Raw genomic sequence first — 20,518 nt, 5'->3', positions numbered from 1 at the left:
TCCCTCCAAACCTGGCCTATCCATCTTTTTCGCTGAACACCTGCGCTCGGTCTGCTGCGGTGTGGGTGCTAACCATTTCAAATCTGTTTCCCAATCTTATACCAACTTTCTGTCCTCAGCCTCCTCCATTGCCAGAGCGAGGCCACACACAAGCTGGAGTAATATTTGCAGGGGTACAGCCCAACAATGTAAACATTAAATTCTTCAATTTTTGGAAATCCCTCCCCCTTTTCCCCCCTCTCATTCCTGCTCTCCACACTGGTATGCAACCATTTCCTGCTCTATCCCACCCCCCCCCCCCCGATTCCCTTTCACCCAGACCCCTCCCACTGTCTTTACATTTCATTCCTCTTCTCTTCTTATCTCATACTCTTATTTCTCTTTTGTTATTGATAGCCTTTGTCCACACATCTGCTAACCAAACCCCCTCAACTGCATCCACCTATCACTTGCTAGGTTTCATTCACCCCCCCCCCCCATTCCCACCTCTTTTCCCCGATTTCTCCCCCCTTCGACAATCAGTCTGAAGAAGGGTCCCAACCTGAAACGTTGCCTATCAAAGTCCTCTACAGATGCTGCTTGACCCACTGAGTTACTACAGCACTCTGTGTTTTGCCCAATACTAATGTAGGATACGATCACTTGAACCTATCCCTCATCTTTTATTTGTTGTCACTCAAAAGGTAACATGCTAAATCTCCCAATGGTTCAAGTTCTACTGGCAAAATGCGAGTATATAATTCAAGCTGATGTTGTCAGAATTAGCCCTTCTGTTCAATTGAGTGGCAAAACAAACACCTCCTTTTATCATCCAAATCTCTTTACATGACGCCCTGTGGTTCTGTGTCATCGCTGACTGCAAGGGCAGATGGTTTAACCTCTCACCTGAAGAAAGTTTGCAGCATTAATTATGCCTTCAAGTTCCCAAAGTGAGAATTGAACCCCTGACCTTTGAAATCAAAAGTGGGAGGGCCACCAATCAGAGCTGAGACTGGCATCTCCCTATGCCGCCCTGTCACCATGGCAACGGCAGGAAATAAATTGCAACCTTGCACGGAGCATTTATTTAATATTCTGTAGCACCATGCCATGCACTTCCAGATGATTGGATATGTTACTGTCAGGCACTAATGCATTATAAGGACTCTCTCTGGTTTTTATTTGTGAACCAGATTAGTTTTTGCAACAATCCAATAGTTTCTGAGGCCACAGGGTCATATGGCAAAGAAACAGGCCCTTCTGCCCCACTCATATGCCGATCAAACCGCCGCATATAAGCTAGTCCCATTTGCCTACATTTGATCCCTATCCATTAGAAACATAGAAACATAGAAACATAGAAAATAGGTGCAGGAGTAGGCCATTCGGCCCTTCGAGCCTGCACCGCCATTCAAACTCCCATGTTCATAACCATGTTGACTATCCCAAATCAGCCCCTATCTATCCAAATGCATATATTTCTTATTCCTCAGAATCCTCTCCAGTAACTTATTGACCACAGATATTAGGCTCACTGCTCTACAGTTCCCAGTCTTTTCCTTGCAGCCCTTCTGAAATAGAGGCACAACATTAGTCACTCTCCAGTCTTTTGGCACCACATCCATGTCTAACGGTGATTAATATATCTCTGTCAGGACTCCTGCAATCTCTCCACCAGAAGCGAACCCAATGGTCCGAAAATCTGAATACCTGCCCCATGCACCAACTCCTCAGCCATGATATAACCTGTCCTATAATTCCTGTTCTTCCTCTCTGGGACATCCGGAGATTGGTCACCCTGTTTGACAGTTGTTTGCTTAAAATGTCATCTTGATTTGGTGTTCTTCACTGGAACCTGTGGTCTGGCATCAAATGTATTGCATAGCCTGAACTTCATAGCCAGCCTGTCATGCTGTAAATTCCTGCTTTGTAACCTTTTGCCTAATTCCTTGTATTCATTCTGCAGGACTTCATCTATTTTCCTACCTATGTCATTTGTGCCAAGATGCACAACGACTTCTGTCTGCTCCCCCCCACTCCCCCCCCCTTGGGAATGTTCTGCAGCTGCTCGGAGGAATATCATTACAAAGGCCAGCAGTAGTAGCAAGTTCCAGATTATTGATTGCATTGATTGCAAAAGATGCAGCATGGAAACAGACCCTTGAGCCCACACTGACCATCGATCACCCGATCACACTAGTTCTACGTTATCGCATTTTCGCATCCACCGCCTACACACCAGAGAAGTTTTACATGGGCCAATGTGCCTACGAACCGCACGTCTTTGGGATGTGGGAGGAAACCCACGCGGTCCCACGGGGAAAACGTGAAAACTCCACGCAGACAGCGCCTGAGGTCAGGATCGAACCTGGTCTCTGGCGCCGTGAGGCAGTGGCTCAAACGGATGCACCAACGTTGTACCAACGTGCCACCCTTCATTAACTGAACGGAAATTCCACAATTGTCATGGTGGGATTTGAACCGGGTCCCTGGATTATTAGTTCGAGCCCTTAGGTTGCTGGTGTTGTGGTTCCCTGATCCTCAAAATTAAGACAGGCGACACGGAGAATTCTTCGAGAAGTTAAAAGCCTTTATTTGCAAACAACGGCTGGAACAATCAGGAAGCCAACCACCTGACTGCCCACTTAGTCTATGTTTATAGGATTATTCCAAACTTTATCTTCTTTACATTACCTCATACCCACACTCCTTTCTTCAGTCATTCATTTCTTTGCAGTCACCCGCCTGTCCCACCACCATTAAATCCCATTCAGTAATATATATATCCTTATCTCAATGCTCACATCCCTTCATACTTCGCCTCCCTTATTTCCCTGCTAGTCCATCCCTCACATCCATCCATCACCCCAAGGCCTATGTCTTTCCTTATCTGCCACCATTATCTTTCATTCAGATGTAACAAGGTTACAGACAGTTGCAATGTACTAAAGTATAAGGAATGCCTACGCTGTTAAATTTAAATGGCTAATTAGAGGCAGGAAACATGTTCCCAATGTTGGGGGAGTCCAGAACAAGGGGCCACAGTTTAAGAATAAGGGGTAGGCCATTTAGAACGGAGATGAGGAAGAATTTTTCAGTCAGAGAGTGGTGAAGGTGTGGAATTCTCTGCCTCAGAAGGCAGTGGAGGCCAGTTCGTTGGATGCTTTCAAGAGAGAGCTGGATAGAGCTCTTAAGGATAGCGGAGTGAGGGGGTATGGGGAGAAGGCAGGAACGGGGTACTGATTGAGAGTGATCAGCCATGATCGCATTGAATGGCGGTGCTGGCTCGAAGGGCTGAATGGCCTCCTCCTGCACCTATTGTCTATTGTCTAATAATGATTACAACAGTTACAATGTAACAAACTAATATGCAAAATACAACACTGGTCTGCAAACTAACCACACAGCCTCGTGACCTCATCTGTTGTCGAAAGTGGTTACCGAGAGTTTCCCCCCCCCCCCTGACAGGGTGAAGGCAGCACCCCATAATCCCACGTTGGGCCTGGGGTCACGGTCTTGGCTTTAACCGAGGCCGTTGTGTGAGAATGACGTTTTGCCTGTTTTTGTGTGTATAGTTTGAGTGCGAGAGCATGGCTGTGAAGTGCAGGCTGTGCAATACATTTGATGCCAGACCACAGGTCCACGCACTAAACTGTTGAGGAAACACCAAATCAAGATGACATTTTAAACCAAGGAACTGTTAACCAGCATGTGTAAACATGTTCGAACAAACGTCAGTACATATCTCTAAGGCACCATCTGTTGAGGGAAATGGACAGACGACATTTTGCGTCGGGTGTCATAGAGCGATACAGCGTGGAAACAGGCCCTTCGACCCAACTTGCCCATACCGGCTAACATGTCCCAGCTACACTAGTCACACCTATCTGCTTTTGGCCCATATCCCTCCAAACCTGTCCTATCCATGTACCTGTCTAACTGTTTCTTAAACATTGGGATAGTCTCAGCCTCAACCACCTCCTCTGGCAGCTTGTTCCATACACCCACCACCCTTTGTGTGAAAAAATTACCCCTCAGATTCCGATTAAATCTTTTCCCCTTCACCCTGAACCTATGTCCTCTGGTCCTCAATTCACCTACTCTGGGTAAGAAACTCTGTGCATCTACCCGATCTATTCCTCTCATGATTTTATACACCTCTATAAGATCACCCCTCATCCTCCTGCACTCCAACGAATAGAGTCCCAGCCTACTCAACCTCTCCCTGTAGCTCAGACCCTCTCGGCCTGGCAACATCCTCGTAAATCTTCACTGCACCTTTTCCAGGACTTTTTCTTTAGACCAGGAGAGTGGTCAGGATATCAGTCTGAGGAAGGATCCCCAGCTGAATAGTTACCTGCCCATTTCGTCCCCAGATACTGCCTGTCCCTCCTGCACTTTCTGCTTTGCTTGAGTTACAAATTAATATAGGTTCTTCGACCCGCCTCAGCTCTGATCATCAAATCAATACCGTTACACTGATCCCATATTATTCTCCTCATGTGACCATCGATTCCTTTCTCCCAGATTCCACCACTCACCTGCACACACGGGTCAATTTACACAGGACATTTGCATGCCTTTGGGGTGTGGGAAGAGACCCACAGGGGAACGTGCAGATAGACACAGTGTGGTAGAGTTGCTGCCTCACAGCGCCAGAGACCCGGGTTCCATCCTGACCTTGACTGCTGACTGAGTGGAATTTACCCGTTCTTCCTGCAATCGCAGTGGGTTTATGTGGGTGCTCCTCTTTCCTCCCATATCTCAAGAAGTGCGTGTTTGTAGGTTGATTGGCCTGTGTAAATTGCCCCCAGTGTGTAGAGAATGGATGAGGATGTGGGATAACACAGAACTAGCATGATCGAATGATCGATGGTTAGTGTGGACTTGATGGGCCGAAGGGCCTGTCTCCATGCTGCATCTCTAAATTAAATAAAAACTTAAAAGACATATCAGAAGTCAAGACTGTACCTTGATCACTGTCGCTGAGAGGCAGCAACTCTGCAGGCTCTCACTGTGACAAACATGTGCAATCAATACTGGACCGGACTGATTGGTAACGCCCAAACTGTGCACAATAAGTCCTTATAATTGTAGCCTAGTTGTGACCAAACTACCCATGTTGGTGACTTGATCTTATTACTGCATGCCACATTGAGGAGCACAGGATTTGGCAGAGGAAGACAACTATGCATCATATCAAAGGATGTTATTCTGGGAACTGAGCAGTACATTAGAGAACATTACATGGTGGATAAGGGAGTACATTAGCTACAATGGGGATTAGGTGTCTCTTGAAGAGAGGGTTGGGAAGGGCTTGGAGGGTGATGGGTGGAAGAGATCACAGACAACAGGACTTGACCAGGTGGAATTTGGGTAAAAGGAAAGGACCAGGGTATAAACTGCAAGCGGTTTGATGACAGATACAGTGAGAGTCACAGAGGGTGTAACAGTGAGGGTGACGGGACTATCAAAGAGTGTTACAGTGAAGGTCAGGGGGCATGTCAGAGGGTGATACACTGTCACAGGGTGTATCAGAGGGTATTATAGTGCAGGTGACAGGGTATATGCAAGAATATTGCAGTGGGAGTCACAGGTTATATCAGAGGGTGTTACTGTGATGGTGAAGTGTATATTAGAGGGTGTTACAGTGATGGTGAAGTGTATATTAGAGGGTGTTACTGTGAGGGTGAAGTGTATATTAGAGGGTGTTACAGTGATGGTGAAGTGTATATTAGAGGGTGTTACAGTGAGGGTGGTGTTATATCAGTGAGAGTCACAGGGTAAATCGGAGAGTGGTATAATGGAGGTGATAAGCATATCAGACGGTGTTACAAGGAGGGTCATGGTGTGTATCGGAGGGTATTATAGGGGGTATTATTGACTGAAGAAGGGTCTCGACCTGAAACGTCATCCATTCCTTCTCTCCAGAGATGCTGCCTGTCCCGCTGCGTAACTCCAGCATTTTGTGTCTATCTTCGATTTAAACCAGCGTCTGCAGTTCTTTCCTACACATCAGAGAGAATGGTACAGTTTCAAGAGACTTTGAAGGCAACTGTGTCTCTGACGTTCTAGTTTTGTCCTGCTTGCCATGATAGGCTGCACCGAGGGTTGGGCAGTGGGAGAGGCTTCACTGCCTTTGGTTGCCTTGCTGACACAGTGTGCCAGTGGACAGACGAATGTGATGTCCTTCAGCCTCTGTACTTTACAGTGAAAATTCATTCCTTTCTCCAATGTGTGCAACCTTGCCCCTCTGCAGAACGTACCTGGAGGAAGAGCTGATGAAAGCCCGCGAGAAACCAAAGTTGCGGAAGGACATGTACAAAAAAATGGTGGAAGTTGACCCTCAGGCACCAACGCCAAGAGAGCACACTCTGCAGGCAATAACCAAGCCACGGTACATGCAATGGAGAGAGTCCCTCAGCTCCACAGCAACATTCGGCTTCCGCATTGAGGGCGTTAAGGTACGTGAGGGTTTATGGCTGTTTTAGTCCTCTGCAGATCAAGTGGTTTGTGGCCCTTCTTGTGGAGAAATAGAAGAGCAGTTTCCTCTTGTTTCTCCAATACAACATTGTCAGCGTTGGTAGTCCAGGGGTAGAATTCCCAGCTGCCACCCTGGGTTCAATTCCCGACCAATGCAAAAGCTTGCCCCTTTAGGACCAGCTCACAACTCACAACTCAAGCTACCCAAGTTCAACCCTGACCTCAGTGACCAAGTGCGTTCTCTCCGAGTGCTCCAGTTTCAGAGATAGTGCGTAATCTGACAATTTCAGCTGCGTAATCTGACAATTATCGTAAGTTCTTACTTATAATTTTTTCTCCATGAATAAAGCCAACTCTTTTACTTGAGCCTTGGTCCCCTGTCTTGATTTTTCCTTTCATAACTTCAAGTCCTGCTGCAATCATGCCACCGCTGTGAAACACTTTGTGATATTTCACAGTGTTAAGTATATCACACCCTTGTGTGTTTTTGTTATTATTGTGTTGCTCAGTTCTTGGCAAGATTCCTGCTCTGCAGGAGGTAACTGGAGAAATGGGCTCAAAGACCCTGCAATCTCACATTATTCATTTTAATCAATAATCAATTGCCATCCCTTGAATTGGATGCACTGAGCTTTGGTCTAAACTGGGTCCCCGTTAAGTGAGGCTCCATGAGCTGAAATTTGTATCCCCACTCTTGGACACGGAAATTAAAAATCTCTTTCAGAATCAAATCCGGTATTCAGGAAATACATTTAGTGCCACCCACTTGTGCTAACATAAAACCTTTGCAAAAGCTACACTGAAAAGGACTGAGTTCAATAATACTGGACTGATTATGGCTTGAGAGAAGGGGGAATTTTAGTCAGAGAGTAGTGAATCTGTGGTGAATTCATTGCCAGAGACAGCTGTGGAGGCCAAGTCAATGGATATTTTTAATAGACAATAGACAATAGGTGCAGGAGTAGGCCATTTAGCCCTTCGAGCCAGCACCGCCATTCAACGCGATCATGGCTGATAACTCTCAATCAGTACCCCGTTCCTGCCTTCTCCCCATACCCCCTCACTCCGCTATCCTTAAGAGCTCTATCCAGCTCTCTCTTGAAAGCATCCAACGAACTGGCCTCCACTGCCTTCTGAGGCAGAGAATTCCACACCTTCACCACTCTCTGACTGAAAAAGTTCTTCCTCATCTCCGTTCTAAATGGCCTACCCCTTATTCTTAAACTGTGGCCCCTTGTTCTGGACTCCCCGAACATTGGGAACATGTTTCCTGCCTCTAATGTGTCCAATCCCCTAATTGTCTTATATGTTTCAATAAGATCCCCCCTCATCCTTCTAAATTCCAGTGTATACAAGCCTAATTGCTCCAGCCTTTCAACATACGACAGTCCCGCCATTCCGGGAATTAACCTAGTGAACCTACGCTGCACGCCCTCAATAGCAAGAATATCCTTCCTCAAATTTGGAGACCAAAACTGCACACAGTACTCCAGGTGCGGTCTTACCAGGGCCCGGTACAACTGTAGAAGGACCTCTTTGCTCCTATACTCAACTCCTCTTGTTATGAAGGCCAACATTCCATTGGCTTTCTTCACTGCCTGCTGTACCTGCATGCTTCCTTTCAGTGACTGATGCACTAGGACACCCAGATCTCGTTGAACATCCCCTCTTCCTAATTTGACACCATTCAGATAATAATCTGCCTTTCTATTCTTACTTCCAAAGTGAATAACCTCGCACTTATCTACATTAAACTGCATCTGCCATGTATCCGCCCACTCACACAACCTGTCCAAGTCACCCTGCAACCTCATAGCATCTTCCTCACAGTTCACACTACCCCCCAGCTTAGTATCATCTGCAAATTTGCTAATGGTACTTTTAATCCCTTCATCTAAGTCATTAATGTATATCGTAAATAGCTGGGGTCCCAGCACCGAACCTTGCGGTACCCCACTGGTCACTGCCTGCCATTCCGAAAGGGACCCATTTATCCCCACTCTTTGCTTTCTGTCTGTCAACCAATTTTCTATCCATGTCAGTACCCTACCCCCAATACCATGTGCTCTAATTTTGCCCACTAATCTCCTATGTGGGACCTTGTCGAAGGCTTTCTGAAAGTCGAGGTACACCACATCCACTGACTCTCCCCTGTCAATTTTCATAGTTACATCCTCAAAAAATTCCAGTAGATTTGTCAAGCATGATTTCCCCTTCGTAAATCCATGCTGACTCGGAATGATCCCGTTACCGCTATCCAAATGCTCAGCAATTTCGTCTTTTATAATTGACTCCAGCATGTTCCCCACCACTGATGTCAGACTAACTGGTCTATAATTACCCGTTTTCTCTCTCCCTCCTTTCTTAAAAAGTGGGATAACATTTGCTATCCTCCAATCCACAGAGATAGATAGATTCTTGATTAGTACGGGTGTCAGGGGTTATGGGGAGAAGGCAGGAGAATGGGGTTGAGAGGGAAAGATAGATCAGCCATGAATGAATGGCAGAGTAGACTTGATGGGCCGAATGGCCTAATGCTGCTCCTATTGCTTATGAACTTATGAGTGCAGTCTGCCTTGCCATTGCTGATTTATTCTGCTGAGAAAATTTTGCCCCATCAGACCTCTGCTTCATCAGATTTTACAGGTTATCTGGTGATGTTTTTCCAACACCAGTAGTAGTTTATTTGAGAGAGGGGCCAGCGGTGTGGCCTGCAGTATTTTCCCCCGTGTCTGCTGCAGATGAGCATGTTCTGTGTTACAGCACAACCGTGTCTGTCATGTATACAGTCAGGCTGTGAAACCCTGCAGCAGAGCTCCTGTTGGAGCAATCTGCCATCTGCTGGCAAGAGTAAGTATGGCAGCACACTGCAGGAATTTTACAAAAACATTGCAGATGCTGGAATCTTGAGCAAAAGAGCCTGAAAAAGGACCCCAACCCAAAATGTTGCCTGTCCATTCCATCCCCAGATGCTGTCTGACCCGCCGAGTTCCTCTAGCACTTTTTGTTTTAATCTCATGAGTGGGATAGTTTTATATCTAATGTTAATTTTGTCCGAGTCATAAATTTACTCGGACACGCACGCACATGCACACGCTCACGCACACACACACACACACACACACACAGACACACACACACCCATACACACACACACACATATATGCACACACACACCCATACACATGCACAAGCGCACACAAACGCGCGTGCGCGCGCACACACACACACATATACACGCATACACACACAGACGCACACACATACACACGCACACACACAAACGCGCACACACACCTACACAAACTCCCACACAAACGCGTGCACACACACAAACATGTGCAAAAAATCCAGGAGACAAATCTTTGGATATAGGTATAGTGGAGACAGCTTGTGGGATCATTTCCTTCATTGTCCCAATATAAGAGCAGAGAGATAGAGCTTCAGCTGTCCAAGAAGAACTGGCCTTTGGTTAGAGCACTGTGGACAATTCTGGTCGCCGCATTATGAGGATGTCCACAAGAGAGGATGTGGATGAATATTGTCTAGCTGGAGAAATGGAGCATTGAGAAGGGCCTGGGGCCATGCCTCAATTGATCAAAGGAGACTGAGGGGATACGTTGCAGAGATGTATAAACTTATACGCGACTGAGACAGGGTGAATGGGAAAGGAAGGGTCCATATCCCTGGAGGTCAATAACCCAGAGATGCTAAGGACTAGAGAGGATAAAGTCTTTGCTTGCAAGGGTATGTTGGGTGTCTGGAGCTCTGCCTTGGAAGTGTGATGGAGGCAAACGCGTGCGTTATATTTTAAAAAGCACTAGATGCACATTTCATAGAGGCACAAAGAGCTGCAGATACAGGAATCGTGAGCAAAATACAAAGTGAGAGAGAAAGTCAGCAGGTCAGGCAACATCTGTGAAGAGAATGGATAGATGATGTTTCAGATCGGACACTTCTTTAGGGTCCCCGACGTAAAATGTCACCTGTCTTTTCCCTCCACAGATGTTGCCTGACCTGCTGAGGTCCTCCTGCGGTTTGAGCATTTCAATCTCGGCATCATAACATTCAATGATTCACTGTCACGTTTTATATCTTACAGCTTAAGTGAAAAATGTAGCTTGTCTTTGCAAACGTTGCCTTTTCCCCCAGTCCTGCAACACACAGGTGCAGGTATTACACTACCACAGGCCGTTTCAAGCCTGCCTTAGATCCAACGAATGAGTGAATTCTGATCCCTGGACACCATGTGTGGAATGAAACAAGATTAAATGTGAGGAACTGGAATGTAAAAGCAGGTTGTGCAGTAATTGGGACTGAGAGTGAAAAACAAACTGCTGAGGGAACTCAGCGGGCCCAGAAGTATCTGTGCGGGGGGGGGGGAGGGGGGGAATTGTCAACACTTTGTGTTGAGACCCTGTATCAGGATTCCTTGCCCCCCACAGATGCTGCCTGATGTGCTGAATTCCCCAGCAGTTTGTGATTTTGGCTCCAGATTCCAGCATCTGCAGTCTCTTGTGTCTCCAATTGGTATTTAATGCTTAGTTTCGTTTGGTTTAGTTTGAGATTGTCACATGTACCAAGATACAAGATACCAAGGGGCGTCACGGTGGCGCAGCGGTAGAGTTGCTGCCTTACAGCGCCAGAAACCCAGGTTCGAAGCTAACTGGGTTCCATCTGTATGGAGTTTATACGTTAACTCCATGACCATGTGGGTTTTCCCCCAGTGCTCCAGTCTCCTCCCATACTCCAAACACATACAGCTTTGTAGGTGAATTGGCTTTGTTAAAAATTGTAAATTGCCCCTAGTGTGTGTAGGATAGTGTTACTGTATGGGGATTGCTGGTCGCTGTGGACTCGGTGGGCCAAAGGGCCTGTTTCGACGCTGTATCTCTAAACTAAACAAAGACAGTGAAAAGCATTCTTTTGTGTGTTATCCAGTCAGATCGTACAATACTTGAGTACAATTATACACAAGCAAAAGAGTGAAACAATTGTAAGTAGATCTTCTTCTGGGACAGCAGGCAAAGAGTTGTCACGTTTGTAGAGAGAGGGCAAAGGCTTTGGATAACTTGAAATGTGGCTGATTGACTGGAAGAGAACACCAGGAACTGAAAGCTTCAAGCGGTGGAGGCCAATTCTCTGAATGCTTTCAAGAGAGAGCTAGATAGAGCTCTTAAGGATAGTGGAGTCAGGGGGTATGGGGAGAAGGCAGGAACGGGGTACTGATTGAGAATGATCAGCCATGATCACATTGAATGGCGGTGCTGGCTCGAAGGGCCGAATGGCCTCCTCCTGCACCTATTGTCTATTGTCTATTGTCAAATGTGTGAAAGAGTAAAAAATATCAGTGGGACAGGGTCCAGATGCTGACAACAGACTTTTATTTCCTCACTGCAACATTCTGACATTCTGACATGGCTAACACAGCTGCAAATTGTTTAGAAATGTTATACTTTTAACTCGCAGTATGTTTGTCTCCAAACACTTCATGTAAATTCAATGTGGAGGGGGTTTGAGAATAGGATGGGGGGGTCTAGGGGTGAAAGGGGGGGGGGCTGTTTGAATTGGAGATTAGTGGGAGACAAAAGAGTGGTGAGTCATGTTGGATAAAAATAAACTTAATTCTAACCTAACTCTTCCTATCATTTGTTTATATTAAAAAAGGCAAGCTGTGAAGGAAAAAAAATGCATTCAAAGGTTGCTCAGAGCAACATACCATCTGATTTATAATCTGTAGGAGGAACTCAGCAGTTTGAGCAGCATTGGAGGAGAGAAAGTTGTGGACACTTTGGCTCAAAACCCAGCATCAGGACCAGCACACTGAGCTGTTGCTGGGTTTTGACCCCAAACACTGATAATTCCTTTCCCTCCACAGATGCTGCCTTTGTTGATGAGTTCCTCCAGCAGGTTGGCGAAGCCAAGGGGTTTGGCTGCAAGACGAACGTGACCAGTCTTGTGTAGAAACACAAACCGCTGGAGGAACTCAGCAGGTCAGGCAGCATCTCTGGAGAAAAGGAACAGGTGACATTTCGGGTCAAGACCCTTCTTCTCTGGAGGGGACCGGACAGATGACATTTTTCATGTCGGGACCCTTCGTCAGACTCTTGCAGGAGAGGCGAGAAAGCTGGTGAAATCAGCCTTGCAATCGAGGGCGAAAGGAACAAAGAGGTGTAGAACGAGGATAATTGAGGATGACTTTCTTCCATTCAGTGATGAGGGCTAAATGGAATACTTTGTAACTTTGTTGGCACCCTATATATATGGGGCGAGTCTTTGCATACCACGTGTATGCAAATGGAAGAATCACATGTCACATGTGATAATAAAGTATCATTCATTCAATCACTCAGGCAATCATTCAGGAGGCAGTTGGAGCCAATGGAAAGCGAATCTTTCGTGCCTTATTACATGATTCAGAGCTTGAGTTGATGGAGTTAATGTGCTCTTTCCTGGGTGTAATGGTTGATATGGTCTCACTCTTCCTTGCAGAAGCAAGACGGAATAGGCAGCGCAAATTTCAAAAAGACCAAAACGAAGGAACAGATTCTCCAGGTCTTTGAAGATTTTGTCGATGGAAACAAGAGCATCATGGTAAACGCAATCAAATATAAAGAAACCAAAACAGAACGATAGGGGCTAAAACACCAATATAGGTTGACGACAGACCACATGGTGGCACAGCCTTAGAGTTGCTGCCTTACAGCGCTGGCGGTGCCAGAGATCCGGGTTCGTTCACGACTATGGGTGCTGTCTGTACGGAGTTTGCACGTTCTCCCCGTGACCGTGCGGGTTTTCCCCGGGTGATCTGGTTTCCTCCCACACTCCAAAGACGTACAGGTTGGCAGGTTAATTGGCTTGGTGTAAGTGTAAATTGTCCCCAGTGTGGGTAGGATAGTGTTAATGTGCGGGAATCGCTGGTCTGTGTGGAATTGGAGGGCCGAAGGGCCTGTTTCTGCGCTGTATCTCGAATCTAAAACTAAAACAAAATCCTGCGGTACAGTGGCACAGCCCCTGCCATACAGCTCCACCCAACCCAGGTTCAATCCTGAGGCCTGGAGTTTGTACGTTCTCTCTTCGACAGTGTGTCCCCCTGAGTGCTCAAATATCAGCCCGCATCCCAAAGATGTGCGGTTGACAGATTAATTGATCCCTGGTGTGTTGGTGGGCAGTGGAATCTGGGATCGTTGATGGGAATGTGAGAAGCATAAAATAGGTTTATTGTAAATCAGTGCTTGTTAGTCTACACAGACTGTGGAGTTTTGGGGTGGCACGGTGGCGCAGCGGTAGAGTTGCTGCCTCACAGCGCCAGAGACCCGGGTTCGATCCCGACTGCAGGTGCTGTCTGTAAGAAGTTTTTTTAGAGATACAGCTCAGAAACAGGCCCTTCAGCCCACCGGGTCCGCGCTGACCAGCGATCCCCGTACATTAACACTATCCTACACCCACTAGGGACAATTTTCTTACATTTACACCAAGCCAATTTTCCTACAAACCTGCACATCTTTGGAGTGTGGGAGGAAACGAAGATCTCGGAGAAAACCCACGCAGGTCACGGGGAGAACGTACAAACTCCGTACAGACGTCACCCGTAGCTGGGATCGAACCCGGGTCTCCGGCGCTGCATTCGCTGTAAGGCAGCAACTCTACCGCTGCGCCACCGTGCCGTTTGTACGTTCTTCCCGTGGCCATGTAGGTTTTCCCCGGGTGATCCGGTTTCCTGCCTCATTCCAAAGATATACAGGTTTGTAGATTAATTTGGCTTCGACGTGAATTGTAAATTGTCCCTTGTGTGCAGGATACTGCCAGTGTGCGGGGATCGCTGGTTGGTGAGGGTCGGTAGGCCGAAGGGCCTGCTTCTGCGCTGTATCTCTAAACTAAACTAAACTAAACTAAAAGTCGGTTTATCTTTTCTATGATACTATGACAGTAGGCTAGGAGATCAATATGGGAGCAAGAGGATCAACTAAGGAACAATCCACCAATATCAAGATGGATGGAGGGGGGTTTGGGGAATGTGTTGGGTCTGGGGCTGAGGGAGGGGGGGAGTAGGGGGTCAGATGGTGAGCAAAGAGCTTGTTTATTGTTGACTCATTGTCCAAGAGAGACGTTAACTCAGACCACTACAGACTTTACTTTAGCTAAGCCCATGTCGTGCGACTGACCAATTTATACCTCTGATTTCTTTTAACCTGAAGAAAACCTACCTGGTGGGACTGCTCAAGATTCGGAAAACCCTGGAATCGTCTGAGTTCTTCAAAATGCATGAGGTGGGTAACCATTGTGTAGGAAGGAACTGACGATGCTGCTTTAAACCGAAGATAGATACAAAAACCTGGATTAACTCAGCTTTTTGTGTCTCTCGGTGACGTTTTGGGCCAAGACCCTTCTTCAGACTGGAGAGTCAGGGTCTCATTGTCTGTACTCTTCACACATAACAAACAGTTAACAATGACCTGTTTCCTTTATCATCGTTACATTTTTGCATATCTTTCATTCATTTGTTCTATATCTCTCTACATCGCCGTTTATCTCTCGTTTCCTTTTCCCTGACTCTCAGTCTGAAGAAAGGTCTTGACCCGAAACGACACCTTTTCCTTTTCTCCAGGGATGCTGCCTGACCCGCTGAGTTACTCCAGCACTTTGTATCTATCTTAGGTGGGTTGCCATTGCCTGATGTTCATGAGATTCATGGGGAGAGCAGAATAGTGAAAGGCTTGGTTAGAGTGAATGGGGAGAAGATGTTTCCACTAGTGGGAGAGTCTAGGACAAGAGGTCATAGTCTCAGAATTAAAGGACGTTCTTTTACAAAGGAGATGAGGAGAAATGTATTTAGTCAGAGGGTGGTGAATCAGTGGAATCTTTGCCACAAAAGACTGTGGAGGCCAAGTCAGTGGATACTTTTAAGGCAGAGAAAAATAGATTTTTGATTAGTACAGGTGTCAGGGGTTATGGGGAGATGGCAGGAGAATGGGGTTAGGAGGGGGAGATAGATCAGCCATGATGGAGTGGCGGAGTAGACTTGATGGGCCGAATGGCCTCATTCTACTCCTATCACTTATGACCTAATGACCTTATGTACGGGGAGGATTTCCAGAACTTTCACACCCAGGAGCCCCAGTCATAAGCCTGATTTTCTTTCCTTTTAAAATAAATATTTTTCTATTCGTAGAGTTTTAAAACAAAGAATTGCACAAGCATACAAAAAGCTGGAGTAACTCAGCGGGACAGGCAGCATCTATGGAGAGAAGGAATGGGTGACGTTTTGGGTTGAGACCCTTCTTCATCTATAGTGTCCGTCCTATTCAAGATTTACAAGGGTGTTGCCAGGACCCGAGGAGCTGAGTTATAAGGAGAGGCTGGGCAGGCTAGGACTTTATTTCTTGGAGTGTAGGGGATAGTGGGTGACCTTATAGAGGTGTATAAAATCATGAGGGGCATAAATAAGGTGAATTCCCAGGGTTACTGAAGCAAGACCCAGGAAGCGTAGATCTAAGGTGAGATGGGGAACAGTTTAAGATTATGGGATTATAGGACTCAGATGAGGAAACACCTTTTCACCCAGAGAGCTGTGAATCTGTGAAATTCTCTGCCACAGAAGGCAGAGGAGGTCAATTCACTGAATGCTTTCAAGAGAGAGTAAGATATAGCTCTTAGGACTAACGGAATCAAGGGCTATGGGGAAAAAGCAGGAACGGGTTACTAATTTTGGATGATCAGCCATGATCATATTAAATGGCCGAATGACCTACTCCTGCACCTATTTTCTATGTTTCTATTGTTAACATCACATTAAGGATAGCGGAGTGAGGGGGTATGGGGAGAAGGCAGGAACGGGGTACTGATTGAGAGTGATCAGCCATGATCGCATTGAATGGCGGTGCCGGCTCGAAGGGCTGAATGGCCTACTCCTGCACCTATTGTCTATTGTCTATTGTCTAAAACTTGTGGAAACCTCTGTTTTAATACTGTATGAACACAAAAAAAGGTCTAACCTCTCCATTCATGAGTCCTGTAATAAATCACGGCCTCTGATGATGTGGTAATTAGCCAGTTAATTCTTGGTTAGTCTCTACCCCTTCCCCCATCCCAGTCTGCCCCCTCTCCCCCCCCCCCCCCGCCCACTCTGTTTCACCACCTTGGACTAGTCACACTTGACAACCTGGCCCACCAATGGACTCCCCATTGTTGGTAACGGTTCAAGTAAACCCCAACATCCAAAACCTTTGTGAATTCCAGATTTCCTCTAGCTGCCTGTTTTCTTCCTCTAAGACATTCGATTTTTAGGATCATGTGCACCTATTCTTGATACTCTCAGCAGAGGAAACAATCTCCCTGTATCTCATGTCCTAAACCTGTTAGCATTTTAAGCACCTCCATCCAATATCTCTTCATTTATGCAATTGTTTCTTTGTAGCTTAATCCCTTAAATCTCCCAAGTATTCAGGTGATAGCGGATTTCTTCTTGGCGCGGGGGCATTCTGAATCCAGGAACCCTGTTGTTGATGTCCAATCTTCTCCACTTCACACAGGTTATCGGGAGCTCCTTGCTGTTCATCCATGACAAGAACGAGCTAGCCAAGGTCTGGTTGATCGACTTTGGCAAAACCAGAAAGCTGCCGAATGGACAGACACTTAACCATCGGCTGAAGTGGCAAGAAGGCAACAGGGAAGATGGCTATCTCTGGGGCCTGGACAACATGATTAACATTGCATCCAAGATCTCAGAGGACCAGCGATGATTCCTGCCCAGAGACTCTTCTTTGCCTTGGGTTTTCCAATGGGCCACCCAGATGGTTATCTGACAAGGTCTTTGAATGTGGATGCGTTGCAACTATTCAGGGTGGTGAGAGAGTGAGCAATAACGGAGGGAGAACGCGACGGTGTGAGAAAAGTTTCTCCAATAATCCGAAGCTCCTTCGTGCATGTGGAATCCACACTGTGACTGTGATGCCCTGAAGAAAATGGACCCCACATGGTGAAGTGACATGCTTGTCAAGTGGGAAATATAGTTGCTGCCATTGCAGAACAGTTGCAAATGATTACTCTTGCCTTCACCTTGAAATATATTTTGAAAACAATAATAATTGATTTTTCAAACTGATGGATGATGGGGACAGATGAATATTTATAAGGCTCTTTTATGATGCATGACCAACTTCTCTCCACAAGTGCTCTCTTGTGCCTCCTGGTGGCTAGTTTTGAAGCAGCGGCGGCCAAAGATAACTTGTTGCCAGCCTACTTGGCTCCACTCTCTTCCCACCTCCCCGCTCTCCCGCACCCCCGATGTAAAAGGTGTTTGAGGTAGGAAATTGCCTAATATTCTTGCCAACATTTTTGCTGTGTGTCTCCTTGCATTTCGTTAGCACCTTTCACAAACCTCAGGATGTTTTGAAGCTCCTTCCAAATAAGTGAGAACTTTTCAAGTGTGGCCACTGTTATCGGAAGAGCAACTAGTCAAGTTATTCACGACAAGCTCACGGCAAACAACCAGAAGGCAATGACCAAATGCAGGGTGCAGGAAGAGGATATTGATTGTGCATGATCAGCCATGATCACATTGAATGTCCGTGCTGGCTCAAAGGGCCGAATGGGCTACTCCTGCACCTATTGTCTATTGTCTATTGACCTTGTGGCTTGATATTCCCATCAGGTTTCTGGTCCCCGGCCCTGCACTCTCTTGCAAATCAGGCCTTTCCTGAAAGATTTACTCTTTTCTCCCTACCCACACCAGACACAACACTTCAGTGCCTGCATGCAGTGACCCAGCAATCCTGAGAAAACCTACATCAGTTGCCAGTCCAAGCTGAAGTCTGAAATCAAAGGCGCGCCACCTCTGTATGATTTGACTAAAATTAAGTTTTGCTGCAATCATTTGGTACTGATGGTCATATCAAGTTGCCTGACTCAATGTTAGGACACTGGCCTTTCGTCCACTAAACCAGGAGTGAGACGGACTAGTAACTGTGAGTGAGTGTCCATTCTCAAGATCTCAGTGGCTTCTTTTATGGATGGATAGGCCTTTATATTGGAAGAATGTTCGGGCGTTCATGGCTGTCCTTCCAATTAGTTACATTTAGCCCCCCATAGCTCAGGGGCCATGGTGGTAATACAACGGTTACGTGAGTGCACAGAGGCCTGTCCCAACAAACCGGAGATCTCAGTCCACATCCCATCAAGCGGTGGAATTTGGACTAACACAGACGAGATCCCTAAACACGGGAACATTCTGGGTGTGAAGCAGTATCTCTGGGGATTTATGAAAATTATAAGGGCTTTGGGGACTTACTTATGAACCCTTGTTCACCCAAACTTAAACTTGGATAAATGATAAGATATTTTCTTCTTGTTAATAGGCCTGTTGTTTTTTTTAACCGCAACCCAAATTCTTAATGTCAAACACTGGAGGGCACAGGTTTAACTGAGAGAGGGAAAGTTTAATGGAGATTTAGGAGGCAAGTTTCTTAGAGAAGGAAATACCTGTAACACTCTGCCAGGGTGGCAGTGGAAGGAGATACGATAGCAGCATTTAAGAGGCATTTAGACAGATACATGAATGAGAATTGAGAGATATAATGGTGTAGGAAGGAACTGCAGATGCCGGCTTAAATCGAAGATAGACTCAAAATGCTGGAGTAACTCAGCAGGTCAGACAGCATCTCTGGAGAAAAGGAATAGGAGATGTTTCTTGACCTGAGCTTTTTGTGTCTATCTTGAGAGATATAACTCGTGTGCAGGCAGACATATGTTTTAAATAGGTATCATGGTTAACACAGATGGGCCATATACATATCATGAACCTGTGCTGTATTGTTCTAAGTTCATGTTCTAATGGTTATCTGCACTGATAGCAGCTCTTAAAAATTGGATTAAAATCTCAAAGTGCCTCAATGGAATTTAAACCAACAGTTAATCCAGGAATTTAGCTGAGTACCAGGATGTGCTATGTGATGGATGAATGGAGCATGGGGGGGGCAAACTATAAAGGATAAGGTCATGGAGTAATGGAGGAAGCAAGGAGAAAGCAACCTTTAGAAAGAGAAAGGCAATGGAGAAGCAGAGGAAAAGAGCAAAATGAAATATATGCATTAAAAAAATCAGTTTATTGGAAATGTATGCCGTGGGTCGCTGTTAGGATTCCTCAGGGACACTTTTGAATCCCCTCTTGAGAATGAAATGTCTTCCAATCCAGGTCCCATCTCTAAGAAACATGTCTGAAAAGCTTCCCAATTTAGCTCTGGTCTTGTGGGATTGCCAAAGGAGAACCTTCATCTCCAATGGAATCAAGAACATTCTGACAGCTTTAAGTCCACAAATATGGTGTTCTCCACCATTTCTATTTGTTCTGAGGTAACAGGGGAGTCGATGTAAATGTGAATTGTGCAGGACTGCGGAAAGCGGAAAATCGCCCTGTAATTAAGGTGGAGAAACGTTTGATCTGTGTACACTGGATATTCTGCCAAATGGGAACACTGAGGATTTGCCACTGTTTATTACTGAACACTACTGATAATTGATAAGAGTGTGATTTTGTAATATGTAGTAGAAAATGGGCTGTCAAATAAACTTTTATTGTATTTACTGTGGTCTGAATCATAATTGCAAGCATAAGCCTCTTTCAATATGCTCCCTAAAAGTCTGAGTCTTGGACCTAGAGCTGGTCACCTACTCTCATGTCTTCATGTGGCTCTGTGCCAAAGTATTGTTTGATACCCACTGTCGGAAAGCAGCTCATTGGTTCAGTTATCAAATTATATCTGAATGGAGTATTCTCATATTTCACATATTTCAGTCTGAAGAAGGGTCTCGACCCGAAACATCGCCCATTCCTTCTCTCCTGAGATGCTGCCTGACCTGCTGAGTTACTCCAGCATTTTGTGAAATAAATACCTCATATTTCACTTTCTCACTTTTTATGGTGGTATTGGTGAACCCCGCCTTTCATTAGTCAAAAGCTTTCTTTCAAACTCAACATTAAAACACCCCTTTCAACTGGCATGGAATTTGTAGGAGCATGTCAGGAGGCAGTGAAGCAGTGGGTCACTTGCATTTCTTT

At 45.8% G+C, this 20,518-nt stretch overlaps 1 protein-coding gene across 2 annotated transcripts in view; it reads left to right on the top strand.

Moving 5' to 3' along the window:
- LOC144597604 (inositol-trisphosphate 3-kinase A-like) overlaps window positions 1–20,009 on the top strand; it is a 77,335-nt gene extending 57,326 nt beyond the window's left edge. Inside the window, exons 4-7 of one of the 2 annotated variants that reach the window (XM_078407107.1) lie at window positions 6,239–6,443; window positions 12,955–13,056; window positions 14,661–14,732; window positions 16,995–20,009. In XM_078407107.1, the coding sequence (XP_078263233.1) occupies window positions 6,239–6,443; window positions 12,955–13,056; window positions 14,661–14,732; window positions 16,995–17,204 (589 nt within the window). In that variant the 3' untranslated portion in view covers window positions 17,205–20,009. Of the gene's footprint in view, window positions 1–6,238; window positions 6,444–12,954; window positions 13,057–14,660; window positions 14,733–15,022; window positions 15,098–16,994 lie in introns of those variants that run through there. The other variant, XM_078407108.1, reaches the window with a different exon arrangement.
- The last annotated feature ends 509 nt before the right edge of the window (window positions 20,010–20,518 follow it).

This window comes from Rhinoraja longicauda, chromosome 10 (assembly GCF_053455715.1).
Source record: "Rhinoraja longicauda isolate Sanriku21f chromosome 10, sRhiLon1.1, whole genome shotgun sequence".
Classification (NCBI taxonomy): Eukaryota; Metazoa; Chordata; class Chondrichthyes; order Rajiformes; family Arhynchobatidae; genus Rhinoraja; species Rhinoraja longicauda.
This window is presented reverse-complemented; position numbering and strand designations above follow the sequence as displayed.